The sequence below is a fragment of the Sinocyclocheilus anshuiensis genome, unplaced genomic scaffold, assembly GCF_001515605.1.
Source record: "Sinocyclocheilus anshuiensis isolate Anshui unplaced genomic scaffold, SAMN03320099.WGS_v1.1 scaffold234, whole genome shotgun sequence".
In the NCBI taxonomy this organism is placed as follows: Eukaryota; Metazoa; Chordata; class Actinopteri; order Cypriniformes; family Cyprinidae; genus Sinocyclocheilus; species Sinocyclocheilus anshuiensis.
The window spans coordinates 2,415,257-2,432,919 of record NW_015544165.1 but is presented as its reverse complement, the minus strand read 5'-3'; the positions used below and the strand labels follow the sequence as shown (position 1 = coordinate 2,432,919).

General features: G+C 37.6%; 1 protein-coding gene across 1 annotated transcript in view; it reads right to left on the bottom strand.

Annotated features, from left to right (window-relative positions):
* The window catches only part of LOC107695829 (basement membrane-specific heparan sulfate proteoglycan core protein-like), a 126,310-nt gene that overhangs the window by 32,211 nt on the left and 76,436 nt on the right, over positions 1-17,663 (bottom strand). Inside the window, exons 26-49 of the mRNA XM_016495897.1 lie at positions 17,462-17,580; positions 17,177-17,288; positions 16,787-16,897; positions 14,903-15,027; positions 14,695-14,775; positions 10,225-10,292; positions 9,997-10,061; positions 9,756-9,896; positions 9,485-9,676; positions 9,119-9,154; positions 6,819-7,070; positions 6,199-6,264; positions 5,195-5,278; positions 4,358-4,450; positions 4,185-4,274; positions 3,870-4,100; positions 3,551-3,664; positions 2,414-2,541; positions 2,218-2,304; positions 2,066-2,118; positions 1,533-1,697; positions 1,193-1,303; positions 662-762; positions 322-502 (exon numbers count right to left, since the gene is read on the bottom strand). Coding sequence (XP_016351383.1) covers positions 322-502; positions 662-762; positions 1,193-1,303; positions 1,533-1,697; positions 2,066-2,118; positions 2,218-2,304; positions 2,414-2,541; positions 3,551-3,664; positions 3,870-4,100; positions 4,185-4,274; positions 4,358-4,450; positions 5,195-5,278; positions 6,199-6,264; positions 6,819-7,070; positions 9,119-9,154; positions 9,485-9,676; positions 9,756-9,896; positions 9,997-10,061; positions 10,225-10,292; positions 14,695-14,775; positions 14,903-15,027; positions 16,787-16,897; positions 17,177-17,288; positions 17,462-17,580 — 2,806 coding nt within the window. The remainder of the gene's footprint in view (positions 1-321; positions 503-661; positions 763-1,192; positions 1,304-1,532; positions 1,698-2,065; positions 2,119-2,217; positions 2,305-2,413; positions 2,542-3,550; positions 3,665-3,869; positions 4,101-4,184; positions 4,275-4,357; positions 4,451-5,194; positions 5,279-6,198; positions 6,265-6,818; positions 7,071-9,118; positions 9,155-9,484; positions 9,677-9,755; positions 9,897-9,996; positions 10,062-10,224; positions 10,293-14,694; positions 14,776-14,902; positions 15,028-16,786; positions 16,898-17,176; positions 17,289-17,461; positions 17,581-17,663) is intronic.

Below are 17,663 nucleotides of genomic sequence, written 5' to 3'. Positions count from 1 at the left end.
TTGCTATTCATTCACAAGCTGTATCAATTTGTCTGGCGTAAAGATTTTACACTGGCAACATGAGAAGCCTTTTAAATTTGTGTAAGTGGGGAAAAAAAACTCAAGTAATCAAAAAGCACAATTTTTGATTAATGCAATAATTTAAACACAAAAAGAAGAGTTAGCCATGCTGTTGTCCATAAGACAAAGCAGAATTTTGCACAAACAACACAATGCACAAAAATGGGGCAATGAAGGAAAGCAAAGAGGCGTGCAACTTGAGAAAGTCTGAAAAACTAAAAGGCAGGGAGGTTTAGAGGAGATGTTGTGCCAATCACAAACCTGGGACATAGAGTCTGGCTGTGCCCTCATCCATGCCAAGCATATTGGAGCCCGTGCAAACATAGATGCCTGCGTCCTCAGGCTGCACGTTCTGAATGGTCAGGATTCCATTGAAATCCATGGCCCGGTTGGGCAGCTTGCCGATGCCATTGCGGGTCCAAACCAGGGTGTACGCTGGCAGCTACGAGAGAAGCACATGTCCTCAAATATTTTCATTTACAGTCATTCATACACACAGCCAAATCCTGCTCTCTCTCTCTCTCTCTGTCCCATCTGTTTTGGCAGTCAGGGAGGCTAAGATTATGTCTGTGATAGATGTCTGCGTGGATGACATTCATACCTTGCTTTTGGCTGTGCAGATGAAGCTCACTGTAGATCCCACATTCATACTCTGTAGTTTGGGCTCCTCAATAAAGACCTCAATCGGTTTGGATGGTAAGGCTGGTGTGGGAAATCAAGAAAGAAAAATGTTTTTGTACCTTGACCAATGTGTCCCAAAAAAAAGGCAAACTGAATAAATATTAATACATTTAAATAATATAAAATATTATACAAATAAAATATAAACATTACCAATATAAAATAATAAAATAAATTTGAGAACACTAAAAGACTCGATATCATCAAATTTATACTCGTTTCATCAAATGTCTACATACTTAAACACCTCACATTATCCAAATTTACAACTATGTTCAATCCCAACCAGATTTTTGTTCTACTGTAAATGCAACTTGAGGGTAAAACAAGAGCAACCTTTAAAACCTAATTGTAAAATTTATTTTGTGCTGTCATACATTAAATCAGTGTTAAGTAAAAGACTAGAATAACATGCATATTGTGTTTTTTATGGTGATAAAAAATGCCTTACTTGTAACAACAATCTCTGCTTTGCTTCTATTGGAGCTGTGCTGGTCTCGGCAGGTGCAGATGTAAATGCCAGCATCACTAGGCTGCACACTGGGGAAATGCAACTCCTCTCCTGTGACATGGAATGAAAAGGTTAATATCTAAGTTTTTACTCTATTTTTTAACTTGGGCTTGGTCGCAATGTATTAAGGTGCTTGCTTATCCACAAAGGATATATGCAATATGAAACAGAGCATTTGATTCTATTTTTGATGCTTGGGTTCTCTAGGGGATTCATCTGTGACGTTTTGAGAGATCCTGTACTAGTCATCTGAACATGCTTGTAGGAATGTGGGCAGTACCTTGTCTGCGTCTCTCTGCTGTGCTGGAGATTGGGCGTCCATCCTCACGGGACCAGTGGAAATAGTGTGGTGGATATCCAGACACCTGGCACCTGAGAGTGACTGGGATTCCCTGCGCCACCTGAACCCTTTCTGGATACACCTTCACCACTAGAGACGCAGCAACTGATGACATACAAACACATTGTATTAGAATCTGTCCGATAGAAAAGCTGTTTTACAAATGCATAGGCCCATAAATGTGCCCCATGAAATCAATTAAAAGATTTTTTTTATTTCTGTGTTGATGTAATACCAATTGAAACAGGAAGTTAGGGCAGAAAAGTCTCATCCCCCTTTTTTAAAACTGCCAATTAGTCATAATTTGCTACTGGTTTCCAAAGTGGTATTGTGAGTATATGTGTGTTCATGTGCATAATTTAGTCAACTTTTATGAGTTCACTAGTATAATAGATGCTAGACTTGGACTGAAAATCACAAACCTCCATTTTTGATTTCATGGGGTCATTAAAAGTAATAGTAAATGAAGATACCACTACGGCAGGGGATTCTTGCTTGTGGATTTCCAACATAACCAGGCAAACAGCTATGAAGAAAGAAGAGTGTCACATTAAAAATTGTGATGACAATAATAGCATCTAAACAACTGAATTCCATTGTAACAGCACAGGAAGCGTGAGCGTACCGTTCACAATACTGGCCAGTGTAGCCGGGCTGACAGGCAGTGCACTGGTAGCCTCCGTTACCCAGACTTTCACAGGTACGAGAGAACCTACACATAAAATGACTATTAAAATCCTTCCTGCAAGTGAGGCAGATATTGTGAAAACAGGAGCTGGCAGGGTCAGGTAAGGTTTACAGATGTATATGTTAAGACTAACTGGTTGTCAGGGTCAGTGCCAGGGCAGGCACATGCTTGGCAGTCCTCAGGGGTTCCAGCAGTTGGATCTCCAAAGAAGCCGTCAGCACACTGTTCACAGAGCTCACCTTTGGTGTTGTGTTGGCAGTTCTACGGATCAAAAAGATATCACATGTGGTATGGACTACTTTTATGAGGGTGAGTAAAGGCAATATATATTTATATATTGATTGATTTTAGTTAGTTTATAATATGTATTCAATCTATAACATTTTTTTTTTGGTTTAACTTTATTTTATGGTGTCCTTGTTACGATGTAATTATACATATAAGTACTGAGTAATATTAATTAACTACATGCACTTACTATATGGTTAGGGTTTGGCTAATGGGTAACTTGCATGTAATTATGCATAATTAATTGTTATTATAATAGTAAGTAGTGCAATGTAATTATATTATTTTGTTTACATGTTTGTTCAACTTAAGAGGGTGAGTAAAATGAATGTTAATTTGTTTATTTATCTAGTTATGATGCGATTAATATTATTTAAAAAATGTATAGTATATAACACTTTTTAGATACACTTTTTTTTGGACACAATTGAACTATTTTGATTAAATATAATTTATTCATTCATTCATTTATGCAATTTTAGATCATTTAAATATTTATTAAATTGTTTTACTGTATTAGATTTTATTACTGTATTATATAAAGACATATATTTGGTATACTGTACTGTTCAAGTTGACAAGCTGTTAAAAGGAGAGCAACACTTATTTAAATTTGACTGCATTCATCCCTTAAAGGGATAGTTTTTTATTTTTGTTTTCTTTGCGCACAAAATGTATTCTCGTAGCTTCATAAAATGACGGTTGAACCATTGATGTCACTTGGACTATTTAAATGATGTCCTTACTACGTTTCTGGGCCTTGAAAATGTCAGTTCCATTGCTGTCTATGCAGGGTCAGAAAGCTCTCGGATTTCATCAAAAAGATCTTAATTTGGGTTCCGAAGGTGAACACAGGTCTTACAGGTTTGGAACGACATGAGGGTGAGTAATTAATGACAGAATTTTCATTTTTGGGTGAACTATCCCTTTAAAACATTCTGGGACACACTTTTGCTGAAGAACCGCTGGTAAAGCTTCATACCGTGCAGATGCCAGTCTCTGGGTGACAGGAGTCCGTGTGGCCGTTACATTCACACAGCTCACAGTGGCCAAGGTACAAGCCCCCTCCTGTGCGAGTGTATCCAGGAGCGCAGTCCTACAGAACACAGAGACAACGAACAGAAGTCTGGACTGAGTAATACTGTCATCACCATCACTGCATGGAAGCAATCCTTTATCACCTGCAATGCAGAGGGCTTTGTGGGTGAGACGGGTGTTGTAAATGTCCTGGAGGGAGGGGAGAGAGGCACCAACGATTCATTCATCTAGTGGGTCACAGAGCAAAGCTGCATTGTTCCTACCTGGCAGGACAGACCATGGTAACCAGGAGGACACTGGCACTGCTCCACCTCCAAAGCCTGGGCCAGGCCAGTGTACTCAGGCACAGCGATATCCATGTGGACCCCTGAGATACTGGATGAGCGCATCTCTGTGTGATGCGAGGCACGGATCAAGATGTCATCGAGGTCCGCGAGCACCATCATCAGGTGTTCCCGGGTTGCCGGCATGCCATCGGGACGCTGCCAGTGTTCCTACAGACCAGAAATTATCCATGTCATGCTAAACCGCATATCTTGCTTCAATATGAATGACAGTATGGATGAATGGGTTCTCACCTCTCTGAAAACAATCTCAAAGTCCTGTGACTCTCTGGCTCCATGCCCCCTTCTCCATGGTTGCCGTGCCACCAGCGTGATGTCATTACCCTGTAGAAATAGTGATGACCAACAGGGGTCAAACCTTAAAAGAAAGCCTATAACATGCACGTAAAATCTGCTATCATACTTACAATAATCTGAACATCAGCATCTTCTATTGGAGAACCTCGGGGTCCTGGTACATAGGAGATGGTGTATTTCAGCTTTCCACCATATGCACCAACCTACATAAGAACCAAAAACACACAATTATTGTTAGCTTCTAATCAAAAAAGCATTGATCTAAAGTACAGCATGGGAATGTTTGACATTTTTATATGAATCATAACTCCAAATGCAAAACCTGCCTAAAATGACAATTAAATAAAGCTACTGCTGCTGTTTTTTTTTCTTATTTTCAAAGAGAAATAAAATGTAAAAAAATAAAATAAACTAATCGTCAGATTGTTTTTCATAATGGTTTTATTTTTTTATTTTGTTTCATTATGTGGTTGATCAAAAATAAAATAAAACTGTATATAAATAAAATAAAATAAAACAAAATATGCCCTAACCAGCCACAAATGCAACAAGTGACAGGACAAGTAAAATCTAATTTGTCTAAAATCCTGCTGTGCATAACTGAACATTAAACCTTTTTCTTCCTTTTTAAACCAAGGCAACATTTACAACAGAAAAAAGTTACTCAAAGGTTAGCAAAACATCAATAAAACAAGTAAGCATCTCAGATATGAACCTCTACCCTTAATTCCACAGCAGCACTTCTTACTGTCAGCACCACAGTAATAAACGCTCTAGACATGACGTGATTAGATACACCAGGTTGGTTGCTTTAGATTAATAAGTGATATTTTGGCTCGCCAATCGATCCCACCTTTGGCTCATGTAGTGATTCAGTAATGTCTAATGTGGATCAGACAACCTGGGGGATCCGCGGTAGGCGGGCCTGAACCCATCCATGTGTTTACCTTATCCCCTTTGAACTGCTCCGGGAGCTGCCAGAAGAGCACGTCATCTGGGTGCAAGCTGAAACCATTGTAGACCAAAACATACTGGAGAGTAGGCAGAAGGAAATACATAAAAGCGTGGATGAAGAGAAAAGTAGCAGATAAGCAAAGCATAGAGGAAAGTATGAGAGAAAAGAAATCTATTCCTCAGTCACTGACTAACTTCAACAACTTCATCAAAATTCTTACAATAAAATATGGTAGTTAGAAATAAGAAGAGTTGGAAATTGAGTTTGGTTTAATATTTTGGTTTAAAAATGTCTATTCAATCTATACCAACAGGAAAAAATCCACCCTTTGATCACCAATTCTTAACTAGCTTTTGCATACTTTCCTAGATAAGTAGATGACCTAATCCTCCACAGTCATACTTTGCTGAACATTAACCTCTATGATACACTGTTCGAAAGTTTGAGGTTGGTACAATTTTTCAATGCTTTCGAAAGAAATCTCTTACGTTCACCAAGGCTGCATTTATTTGATCAAAAATACAGTAAAAACACAAACAGCAATACTGTGAAATCTTATTCAATTTAAAACTAGTTTTCCACATTGATATATTTTAAAATGTATTTTAATTTAGTCCTGTGATGCAAAGCTGAATTTTCATCAGCAGCCATTACTCCACTCTTCAGTGTCACATGATCCTTCAGAAATCATTCTAATATGCTGATTTGGTGCCCAAGAAACATTTATTATCAATGTTGTAAACAGTTGTGCTGCTAAATATTTTTTTGTGGAAACAAACACTTTTTAATGTTACTTTGGATCAATTTAATGTGTTCCTGCTGACTGAAAATATTAATTTCTTTAAAAAAAAAAAATCTATTTAATGAACCCAAACTTTTGAATGGTAGTGTATATTCAACTTAACCTAGACTGTGACCTTCCTGAGTTTCATTTAGGTTTTCCCAGAAAAGGGTGACACTTTCCCATGATTGCCAAGTAGAGTCACTGGTGACTACCTTGTTAGAAGGGCCAGGTCGTGGACCTCTAGGGAGACCAACAGTGTTTTTTCTCTGTTCCACCTGCTGATAAGACCAACATCCAAACCAAAAATCAACCAACATAACTTTGTGTATACAAGAAAATGTTTACTAGCATAAACAAGGGAAGTGCTAAGCTACTAGACACTGCATGAATGACAAGTTGACTAACCTTTTTTTTTTTCAAGCGTGTTTGTTGCATTTAAAAGTTAGAGTTCATCCAAAAGAGAAAGTTGTCACCCTCTTGTCATCCCAAACCTATATGACTTTCTTCAGTCGGGGGGGGGAATTATTGGTCCTTACAATAAAAATCAATGGGACCCGATGATTTTTCCCAATGGTTTTTCCCACTGTGTTCCACAGTAAGTCGTACAGGTTTTGAATGAGGGTGAGTAAATTATGACAATTTAAATTTTTAGAGTGAAATATGCCTTTAAAACAATGCGAGATGCTCAAAAACAGCACAGGACAATGTAATGGACAAATTTAAAACTAGTCACTATTCAGTTAGTCTGTCATTGAATGACTAGTTGATGACTAGCCCTAGTGTAATCCTAAAATGATCCTGCGTGAAAGCCACCAGTGAGAGCATACAGTACCTGAGATGAGTCAGGGTGAGAGGAATGGCCTGGGTCGTTTGAATGGGACTCAGAGGCCCTTAAAGAGGAAGTTATACCAGAATGGAAAGAAGGGGCACGCACACTTGACCGAGATAGAGAACTCTGGGCATGAAATGAAGAATGGGAAGTTTGAGAGGATGAAGAGAATGAGAAGGGAGACTGCCCATTGGAGAAATTAGTGATGATTGACCAGATTTCATCATCAAGTTTGTGTACTTCATCAGCAGGATGCTAGTGAGAATAAGACAACGGATGGAACAGGAAATATAGTGACTCAAAGGCTTTGCTCAGACGGGCAGCAAATATTACAGTTAGTATGTTCAAATCCATTCAGTTTGTTTCAGTTTTTTTCATTTTAATGATTAAAAAAAAGTAGAGTTTTAATGGATGCATTTAGAAATCAGATTAAAATATTTTTTTTCCCTTAAATTGGTGCTACAGCTGATGCTACAGTACAGTCATTATTATAGTAATCAATGAATACTACTGCTGAAACGTTTGAGATCAGGAAGATTTTTTTATGTTTTTGAAAAGGATTTTATGCTCCCCAAGGTTGCATTTATTTGTTAATAAAGTAATATTGAGAAATATTGACACATATATTTTCAAATTTAATTCATTACTGTGATGACATAGCTGAATTCTACTCCAGTCTTTAGTGTCACGTGATCCTTCAGAAATCATTCTAATGTACTGATTTGGTGCTCAAGAAACATTTCTTCTTATTATCAATGCTGAAAACAGTTATGATGCTTCTTTTGTGGAAACCATGATACATATTTTTTAAAACATAAATATTTTGAAACATTATAAATGCCTTCAGTGTCACTTTTGATCAATTGAATGCATCTTTGCTAAACAAAATATTATTTTTGAAATTAAAGTATTTCTTTCAAAAAAAAAAAAAAAATCGTACTGACAACAAATTTTTGAACGGTAGACACATGGTCACTGAGTCTAAACAAATGAATGGATCAAACAGAGATGATCACTCATAGAGTGTGAACAGTCATTCCTATAGATCAGACCGGAAAAACAAACCAGATTTTTGTACAGTATAAGCAAAGCCAAAGAGAGAGAATGAAGAGACAGATGTACCAAAACTAAGAGGAAAGAACGGGACATGCAGCCAAACAGATGATTAAATGCATGCAGGGAAGTGCTCAGTGTAAGAATCAGGATACCACGTATGCTCTCACCTCAAGTGTTCATTCCGTTTAAATGGTGTCACTCATAAACAGCTAAATATCTTCCAACCTTTGTTTCATGCAGTTTTTTCTCTCAAATTTTGTTTTATCGCTTTTAATTCAAACATCTACAGGTGAAGTTAATGCATGAAGATATTTGTGACCTTCACTGATTCTACTGGAAGTTCAGCATATCTGTCAGTTTTCCAGCATTTAATTTTCAGTGCAAACTCTCCAGCGGTCAGTTTATTAAAAGCATGGAAGAATTAGAGGGAGTTCCAACTTTCAGATTAAATTTAGTACATTCTGTTGCTAAAGAAATATCCATCAGTTATGTGAAACAGGAGGGTGTCACACTGTTGAAGTGCCTCTAGGATTCAGGTCAGTGGTAAGAACTAACCGTAAAAGTGAACTAATACCTCAGTGGCTCTTTTGGACCTTAAGAGGTCTTTACCCATATCGTTCATTAGCTGCCATGCAGCGCTGTCCCTTCTCAGTTGGTAATTTATCCATAGGGAGGTCTCTCTAGTTTTGTGAATAAAACAATTTCTGTAATCTTATTACAAAATCTAAATTATAAACTAATGAACTACAAAGAACTAGTTACTTTTCTTTATGTACCATTTCTGTATGACTTGTATTTCTAGACAGCTTAAAGACTACATAAAAGAATACAAGCAAAACGCCACTGACCACTTTCATTTGAGTCATTTCATTTTTCTTTAAGACTTTGATAATGCCATTTTTCAGACACCACATTTACCAGTGTATGATGTTAAACCCTCAATTCTTAATAATTCAATAAATTATAAAATCACAAAAAAAGTGTGACCCCATGGTGTTACTAGGTGTCAACAGGGCCTTAGTAGGATTAAAAATGCAGTCAAAATGTGTCTATGATGAAATCCCATGCACTTCAAATCACGATCAAGGCAAAATAAAACCATAACATGAGTAAATATGCAAAACATTCTGAAAAGATCAATGCTCAGATGACCCATTCATGCATCATTCTAATTCTAGAAATATGACAGGCCAACATCAGACACACTTTCAACAAACACGATCACTCTTTGAACCTGCAAGGATTACCTTGTGTGCTCGTCTAGTTCGAGCAGAGTAAGACTTCTAAAAAAGGCAAATAGATTCAGAAACACTTAAATCAGTGCATGGCATCCAAAACAATTAAAAAATCCAAATATAAAGACACATCTGTCAAATTAAGCCTAAGCAAACACAATTTGTTGACACTGGTACCTACAGTACTATAGCCTTTGTGTAGACTCCAACCACTATGAAAACATTTCTAAGCAGTAGAAGAGCTGCCCTGACTAAGTACATTTTGAAAGAAAAGGTTTAGGCAGCATGCATTTGCAGAAATCCATTTGAAGAGAACTCAAAGCGGGAGACACAAAGACTTGTAAGAATGATAAAATACATAACGCTGCCAGACTCTACCTTGTCTCCCTGATAGGCGCTGGGTAACTGCCAATAGTGTGGCTCCTGTCCAAGATAGTTAAAGTTAGTGTAGGAGAGTTGTGTTCCATCTGTGGACAGCTCTACGGAGAAGCCGCTGTCAATGCGGTTGGTGCGCTGGCGGTTTACAAGAGCAAAACCTTTGTAGTTGCCAGGGGCAAAAATGGTGGAAATCTGGAGAAAAAAAGGAAGGAAATGAACATATGCCTACACAGACTGATGAAAAGCACTGGTGTAACTCATCAGGCCTTACCACATCTCTATAGTGCCTGGAGCTGGAGCACTGCTGGGTGACGCCCATGCAGAAGCAGGACAGGCAGCCATCTTTGTTAGCAGGACTGAGGTAGAAGGTCCCTTGCTTGCAAGTGGAACATGTTGAACCCTCAACGTTCATCTGAGTAAAAACAATTATGTTTTAAAACTTGAGTTTTCATAGATGTGATGCAAATAATACACACACACAAACAAAAAAAAAACAACATTTATTTTCTTACCTTGCAGCGACAGATTCCAGTTGCGCTACATCCTTCGCTACCACTTTGGTCACAGCGGTAACAATCTATAAACATATTTTGTCTTAAATACACTTTTAATTTTGTAAAATATTGGTAACGTATTTGAATGTAGGAGAAATTTTCATTTAATTTTATAATTATTGAAATTTTTTTGTACTTATAATTTTAGGAAAAATTGTTACAGAACATTATTTTTGCCAGTATTACCACCATTACTGCCGACTTCAGTGCATCTTTGTCCAAGTTGAGGATTGCCAGTATATCCCGGGGCACATCTGAGGAAAAATAGACAACACCTTGGAAAAACAGATTCAAAATGTCATGCAGTAAAAATGAAACCACATTAGGAATTAACAGAGACGTGACAGGACCTGTCATGAACATTAAGAGCGATTTATGACTGCTATGAACTGAGTCACACCTCTTTGAGAATATGATTAATGCATAGAGCTTCTTCAAATACTTCCTGAACATTTTCAGACAAGCTAATATTGCTAACATAAAGGAACTTTGATTTGTGTGCAGATAATTGGTTCACGAAGGGGGAAAAAAGGTTAAAAGGTTAGGGAAAAGTAAATCCCAACAAGAGAGATCCTATAGAAAACATGACATGTGTATGTGTAAAATGCTAAAGCTAATGATAGGAGTTAAAATTAACATTTCATGTTTGGTTAATGAAGCGTTACTGGAGCTTGGGGCTGTGGAGGTAACATAAGACAAAAAGATGTTTGAAAACAATGGCTTACTCTATAACAAATAATACCCAATATCAAGAAAATTATTTGGGAAATAACCAGCGTAGATGCTTAACACATTACATGAAATGTTTGTACATTTACAAGCAGTTATTGATTGTCAGATTCACATTTGGAATACCACAAGAAAAGTAAAAGAGCAAACCCCTCACATTAGCATCTTTTAATGGCCACCACAAGAGAAATATTAGATCACATATAACAAAGGATCCATAGCATAATGTCATGCTTCCAAGTTCAGGAGATGGATAAATTACAGCCAGTAACGCTCTCAACATCCCACAGATGCAGAGTCCTTCTCTCTTTGAAAAACTACTTTGCTGAACTAACGGGCTGAAATAAAGCCAGAGACAACCAGAAGGACCCAATCCAAGTGTCTAAGCAAGTAAAACCACCTTATCCCCAAGCTTGTGGAAGCTGAGGAACTTGACAAAAAGTCTTACCTGATAACTCAAGGTTCCAAGGTAGTCCAGACAAATACATTATACACTAATACACTACAATAGAATTCAATACAAGACACCACTACTTCAACAAACATTTTAAAGGTATACTGCTGAAAATACAAAATACAACTTTTGCCATATTTGGGCAAATTGAGGTTCTATGTTGATGGAGTTCACAAACTTTACAAGACAATGAGTTGAGTAGGCAGTGTGGATAAATAAAGATGAATAGAATTGTATAAAAATACTCAACATAATGTCTGACTACTAAGTAGACAAAATAGTATAAACAGTACAATCAAGGCATCACATAATATTAATAAAACATTATTTCCATAATTCTGCTAAAAAAAAAACATTAGGGTCAGATCATTAAAGGGGTCATATGATGCTGCTAAAAAGAACATTATTTTTTTATTGATCTTATGTAATATTCTAATTTTCTGAGACACTGAATTTTGGGTTTTCATTATCTGTAAGCCATAATCATCAAAATTTCAAGAAATAAAGGCTTGAAATATTTCACTCTATGTGTAATGAATCTATATAATATATGGGTTTCACTTTCTGAAATGAGTGACAAAAAATATTGACCTTTTTCATGATATTCTAATTTTTTTAGATGTACCTGTATGTGGGGGCGGTAGGTGTGGCTGACTCTTAATTTTATAAAGAATATCTCTTTGGATTTGAGACTTTAGTCTTTGCAACTTTACAGATCTTCTTTATGCACCAAGAGCTTGTAACACTCCGAAGCGAAAGGAAAAATTGAAATCGCATCATATGACCCCTTTAAATAAAAATGCAAGGCACAACATGCTTGGTTTACAACATTCTTGATTTAAGAATTATGATGATTTGTAATACCACTTTTGCATCATAGTTTGTATTCAAACCTCAAGCTTGAACATTCAATACATTCTGCATAGTTCCTATGGGGGCTAAAAGAGGGAAAAAAGGTCCAACGTAACAAACTGGTATAATAATCCCCATAATATTTAGTAATCAGGAATGACTTTGACAGGAATTGCCAGCCTTCCAAGAACAATATAAAGGTTCTCGTCTTGTTTTAGCATGGATCTTTTTAATGTTTTTTGGCCCCTGTTACTCTTCATGAAGATGAAGTCTAAAATATTAATGGAGATAGATGTGTTGCTCTGAGTTGATTTTCTTGAAGCAGGCGTTTTTACTTTGGGTTTAGGGGAGCGTAATCTTTTCTTGTCAGCTGATTTACTAGAAGCAGTTGTGTAGGTAAACTCCTCAGGTTGGTTGGACGCATCTCTCGCTTCATGAGAAGGAACTAACTGATTTTGCTTGGAAGATTTAGTCTTGGAATGTCTTCTCTTTGTTTGGACATTGTGAGAAGATTTGCTGATGTTTGTGGCTTTTTTGGACGTTCTTACTACCAAATAATTTCTTTGAGTTTTCATAGATTTGGATGATTTTTTGGAAGCAATACGTGCCCCTTTTTGTGGTTTGCTTGATGACTTGGAAGATTTTGCTGATTCTTCAATATGAGGGATTTTTGTATGCGATGGAGGAGGAATCTGAAATTGAGTTGCTGATTCTTCTTTAACTTGCGGCTTTGTAGCTGAATGGGATAGTTGATCATGTTTCCTTGTAGTTTTTTGAGACTCCGCAGACTTACCATTTACTTTTGGACCACTTTTGTGGTGTTTTTGTTTTTGAGAAATTAAATTTTGTCTGTTAATCCTTGCCCGTGATATAAGAGAAACTGTAGTCAGTGCCTTTCTTTTTTGTTGATTCTGTTGCGTTTCATTGGAGGTAACCAAGGTTGAAAGCCTTTTAGAGAATGCAGTAAGAGGATGGCTGGCGATACCTTTGGGAACTGTTGATCTCCTAGAAGATTTACTATGATGTTTGTTGTCTGCCTTTGATGTGAAATTGATTTCAGTGTCTCCTCTTGTTGATATTGGTTGGATCCTTTTAGTTGAGAACTTTCCTTGCCTCTTAGTTGAACTTCCATTCATCTGGGAAAGTCCATCTTTTGCAAAGTTAGTTGTGTAGATAATATGTGGAGTTGAGAGGGTTTTGGGAATAACAGTTCTCATCTGAAATCTGCTGGTAGACATGCGCGTAATCCAAGCTGTAGTCAAGGCTGGAATCCGGGTGGTAGTAACCACAGCGATTTCTCTTTGATCCTGTGGTGGACCTGCCATATGACATGCACGTTTGACTTTGTCTAACTCTTGTGCTAGTGCAGTGAAGCCATCAATCAGTATCTCAAGTTTTTGTTCTAGTTTACTTAGTCTTGTTTTAATGTCTGTGTATTTGTTGGTCAACTCATTGATTCTGTCTTTCCTGTCATTTGGAGACAAAACACTGGCTAGTGTCTTCAGCTGAGAGCTGAAGTGACTCTGGTGCTTCCTCATGTTCTCGAGGCTGTCTTTTATGTCCAGCGTGTTGCTCTCAAGCATACTGAGGCGCTGGTTGAAGCGATTCGTGCGCATCCTCAAGAGCAGCTGGAAGCTCTGCTGTCGTGCCTCAGGACTTGGTGTGTAACGTGGAGGCCCACGAGTCCAACGGTGATTTAAACTACGTATAGTTGTTGACAGAAAATATCTTGTAGGTACTGAAAAAGTACTATCTTCTGTTCTATCAAAGTATTCACCAATGTTATGGTCAGTTGTATCCAGAGCTTGCCTCTTCCCAGGGCTGAGGTAGAAAGCATCATCACATGTAGTGGGAAAGAAATCTTTTGAACCTTCTAGGAAGAAGTCCCCGCAGTTGGAAATGCTGAGATCCATGATGAGACAGGGCACGTTGGAACCAAATTAAAAAAATATATATATAAGCCATTTGTTTTGTTTTTATCCCAGACACCCAAAAGCTTTTGCACACTGAGCGAGTGACAAGGATCCAAAATCCATGTCATCAACTTGTTTATGCTTCAGTATGGGAAGCATAAACAACCCTAGAGACCCACGAATGTCTAGAAGAAGAGTTTGAAATAAGAAAAAGTTGCTCAAAATGCAGCAAAGACTTTACAAAGATGCACTGAAGCATTAAAAAGGATGCAACTCCTGTTACAAGTGACATTATGCAATTAATTAATTCAACACCTTCAAAAAGAGATCTCAGCCTTGCTGACAGTAAGAAGGAACTTTACTCTCACAGTAGAGAAGCGAAACATTTATGCTTGAAAAAGGTGGCGATTTCAGACGTACCGTACACAAATATTTTAAGCACCACTGGTTCCACTTATAAACTCCTCCAAAAATGCCTTCAGACACTTTGGTATGGGTGGCACTGATTCAAGGCTTGCTTCTCCCATACCAACGGACAAATGCCATTCAATCACAAATGGTTGAAGAGATGCTGGAATGCAACAGACACATGCTTTCTGGCAGTAGATAAAGGGATGCCGATCACCTCCGTCACCAGTTTGGCCAAGCCCAGTTTTACTAGCATACTGAATGGGAGGTTTACCCTCTCATTGGACCATAGACACTTACCTTTCACAGCGTCTTCCAGTATAACCAGCAGGACATTCACATGTGGGCTGTCCATCTGAGTCCAAGTAACAAGATGAAGGCCTTCGGAAGAAGAAAAGTATTAGATTGGATGAATATGAATTATAGGTTATGCCTGAAGAGCATACCTATAGCCTCTTTATCTGAAAAAAATTTATTTGATAAAGTTAATAGAGAAAGGCAAACTCACTGGCTACTGGAGTGTCCTAGACAAGGACAGGGTCTACATGCCTGTGGATCACCAGTCCTTGGATTTCCATAGAAACCAGGGAGGCAGTTTTCACAACGGCTCCCAACCGTGTTATGTAGGCAATTCTAAAACAGAAGGGAAAATGTGGTCGACTAGCGAGGATGACTAGATTGTATTTTTTCTTATATATTTCTGTAATACAGACTTTCTTGACTAGTGATCCAAGAACCAACTAGTTGATTAATGAGGAAGACTAATTTATGTTTTTTATTCATATACAATTTTTGGTCTTTGATTTTATTGATGATAGTCAAATATTCAACTATTCATCCAATAACTGACAATTTAATTATTCAGGCTGACTAGTTTGATGAATTAGATCATCAAAGAAAGAAAGAAAGAAAGAAATTATTTTTTGTATACATTTTTTGGTTTTGATTTTATTCACAATAAACGACCAGTCATCCGACTAGTTAATTACTGAGGCTCAGTAGTTTATGGAGGTTCATTTCTTTTATAGACTTATTGCTTTGATTTTAATTTTCACAGTAGTTGACTAGTTGACTTGTCATTCAATAACTTCTTTTTTTGTTTGTTTTGTTGGTGCTTTATTTAACGGTTTCTGAACAACCCCCCCCCGCTAAGCCTGTAACCTCCCTGCTAAGAAACGAGTCAAACTAGGGTCAGGTGAACCCAAATCCAGCCTAATTATAAAGGGGTTCCAGTTACAACTGATTAGTCAACTAGTAAAGGCAACTGACCGACTAGTTAATTTTGTCCAGAAACAGCATAATCACTGCAATGGAAAGGTTAACTCACCAGGCATTCTCCAGTCTCTAAGTCACAGCCGCTGGCATGCCCGTGGCAGTCACACTTCTCACAGGTGCCAAGATAAAGTCCCGGTGTATGGGTGTAGCCGACATCACAGTCCTGCAAACAATGGGTGAGTCAGAGGTGGCTGGGTTCACAGGTGTCTATGCCGAAGCTATGAAACTCTGCATCCAATCTCTTCATTGATATAGAGCTTTAGAGCTAACGTGTTCCATGAGTTGCTAAGAACTTCCATTTGGAGATCAAGAAAAATGAATAAAAGACTTTTATTAACTTGACAGGCAGAACCTCTGCTTAAGGCGAAGGTTTTTGCATCAACTCAGGCAGACACAGGTTCACACAGACTGAATGTTGCTATTTGAAGTCGTAATATACCTGGCAAGAAGGTCCTGTGTATCCTTGAGGACATGCGCACTCCTCCACCTCCAGAGCCCTCTCGTTTCCTGTAGAGTGGGGTACTGCAATGTCCATTTGTATATTGGAGATACTAAACAGGAGAGATTGAGATTCGAATCGGGGAATCTTCCTATCCCTAGTTTGTATAGATATGTATATATACATACATATATACACACACACACATTTTTTTTTTATAAAATGCATACATTTTTGAATATAAATACAAAGGTATTATTATTATTCATTTAAAATGCAAATTTATTTGAAATATAAATGTATTATGATAAAGATGGTCTAATTAATTTACATGAAATAAAAAATATTTTTATATTTACATAAAAACAATATTTTATATAATGTATAAATTAATATTATTTATTTAAAATGCAATATTTATTGTAAATTAATAAATGCATTATGATTAAGATGACTAATTATTAATTTATTTGAAAAATAAAATGTATTTTTATAAACAACAAATTGCTATTATTATTTGTTTGTAGTAGTAGTAGTAAAAGTAGTAGTAAAAAGTAGTAAACAAAAAACATAAGGGGTTCCAGTTACAACTGATTAGTCAACTAGTAAAGGCAACTGACCGACTAGTTAATTTTGTCCAGAAACAGCATAATCACTGCAATGGAAAGGTTAACTCACCAGGCATTCTCCAGTCTCTAAGTCACAGCCGCTGGCATGCCCGTGGCAGTCACACTTCTCACAGGTGCCAAGATAAAGTCCCGGTGTATGGGTGTAGCCGACATCACAGTCCTGCAAACAATGGGTGAGTCAGAGGTGGCTGGGTTCACAGGTGTCTATGCCGAAGCTATGAAACTCTGCATCCAATCTCTTCATTGATATAGAGCTTTAGAGCTAACGTGTTCCATGAGTTGCTAAGAACTTCCATTTAGAGATCAAGAAAAATAAATAAAAGGCTGTTATTAACTTGACAGGCAGAACCTCTGCTTTAGGGGAAGGTTTTTGCATCAACTCAGGCTGACACAAGTTCACACAGACAGAGTGTTGCTATTTAAAGTTAAAGCAATATACCTGGCAAGAAGGTCCTGTGTATCCTTGAGGGCAGGCACACTCCTCCACCTCCAGAGCCCTTTCGTTTCCTGTAGAGTGGGGCACTGCAATGTCCATTTGTATATTGGAGATACTGAACAGGAGAGATTGAGATTAAACACTAATATCCTGTTCACAAAATTAGTTAAGCGACAGATAGGAGCCAAACAGGACAATGTGATGCCATCCAGAGGATGTAAATATAAAGGACATCAAGAGTCAATGTATAATTAAGGAGCAAGAGCAAAATTGAAAGTGCAAAGTTACCTGCTCTCAGCCATATTGTCTGCGTAAGTCGCTCTGATCATAAATACGCTGATATGTGCCAAAGCCATCAGCAGGTGCTCTCTAGTACATGGCTGCCCATCTGACCGTCTCCATGCAGACTGTGGGGATAACAGGCAATGGGAATTCATAGAGCAAATCAAGCTAGATCAAGTTTCACTTTATGGCCTTAAAAGAAAATACA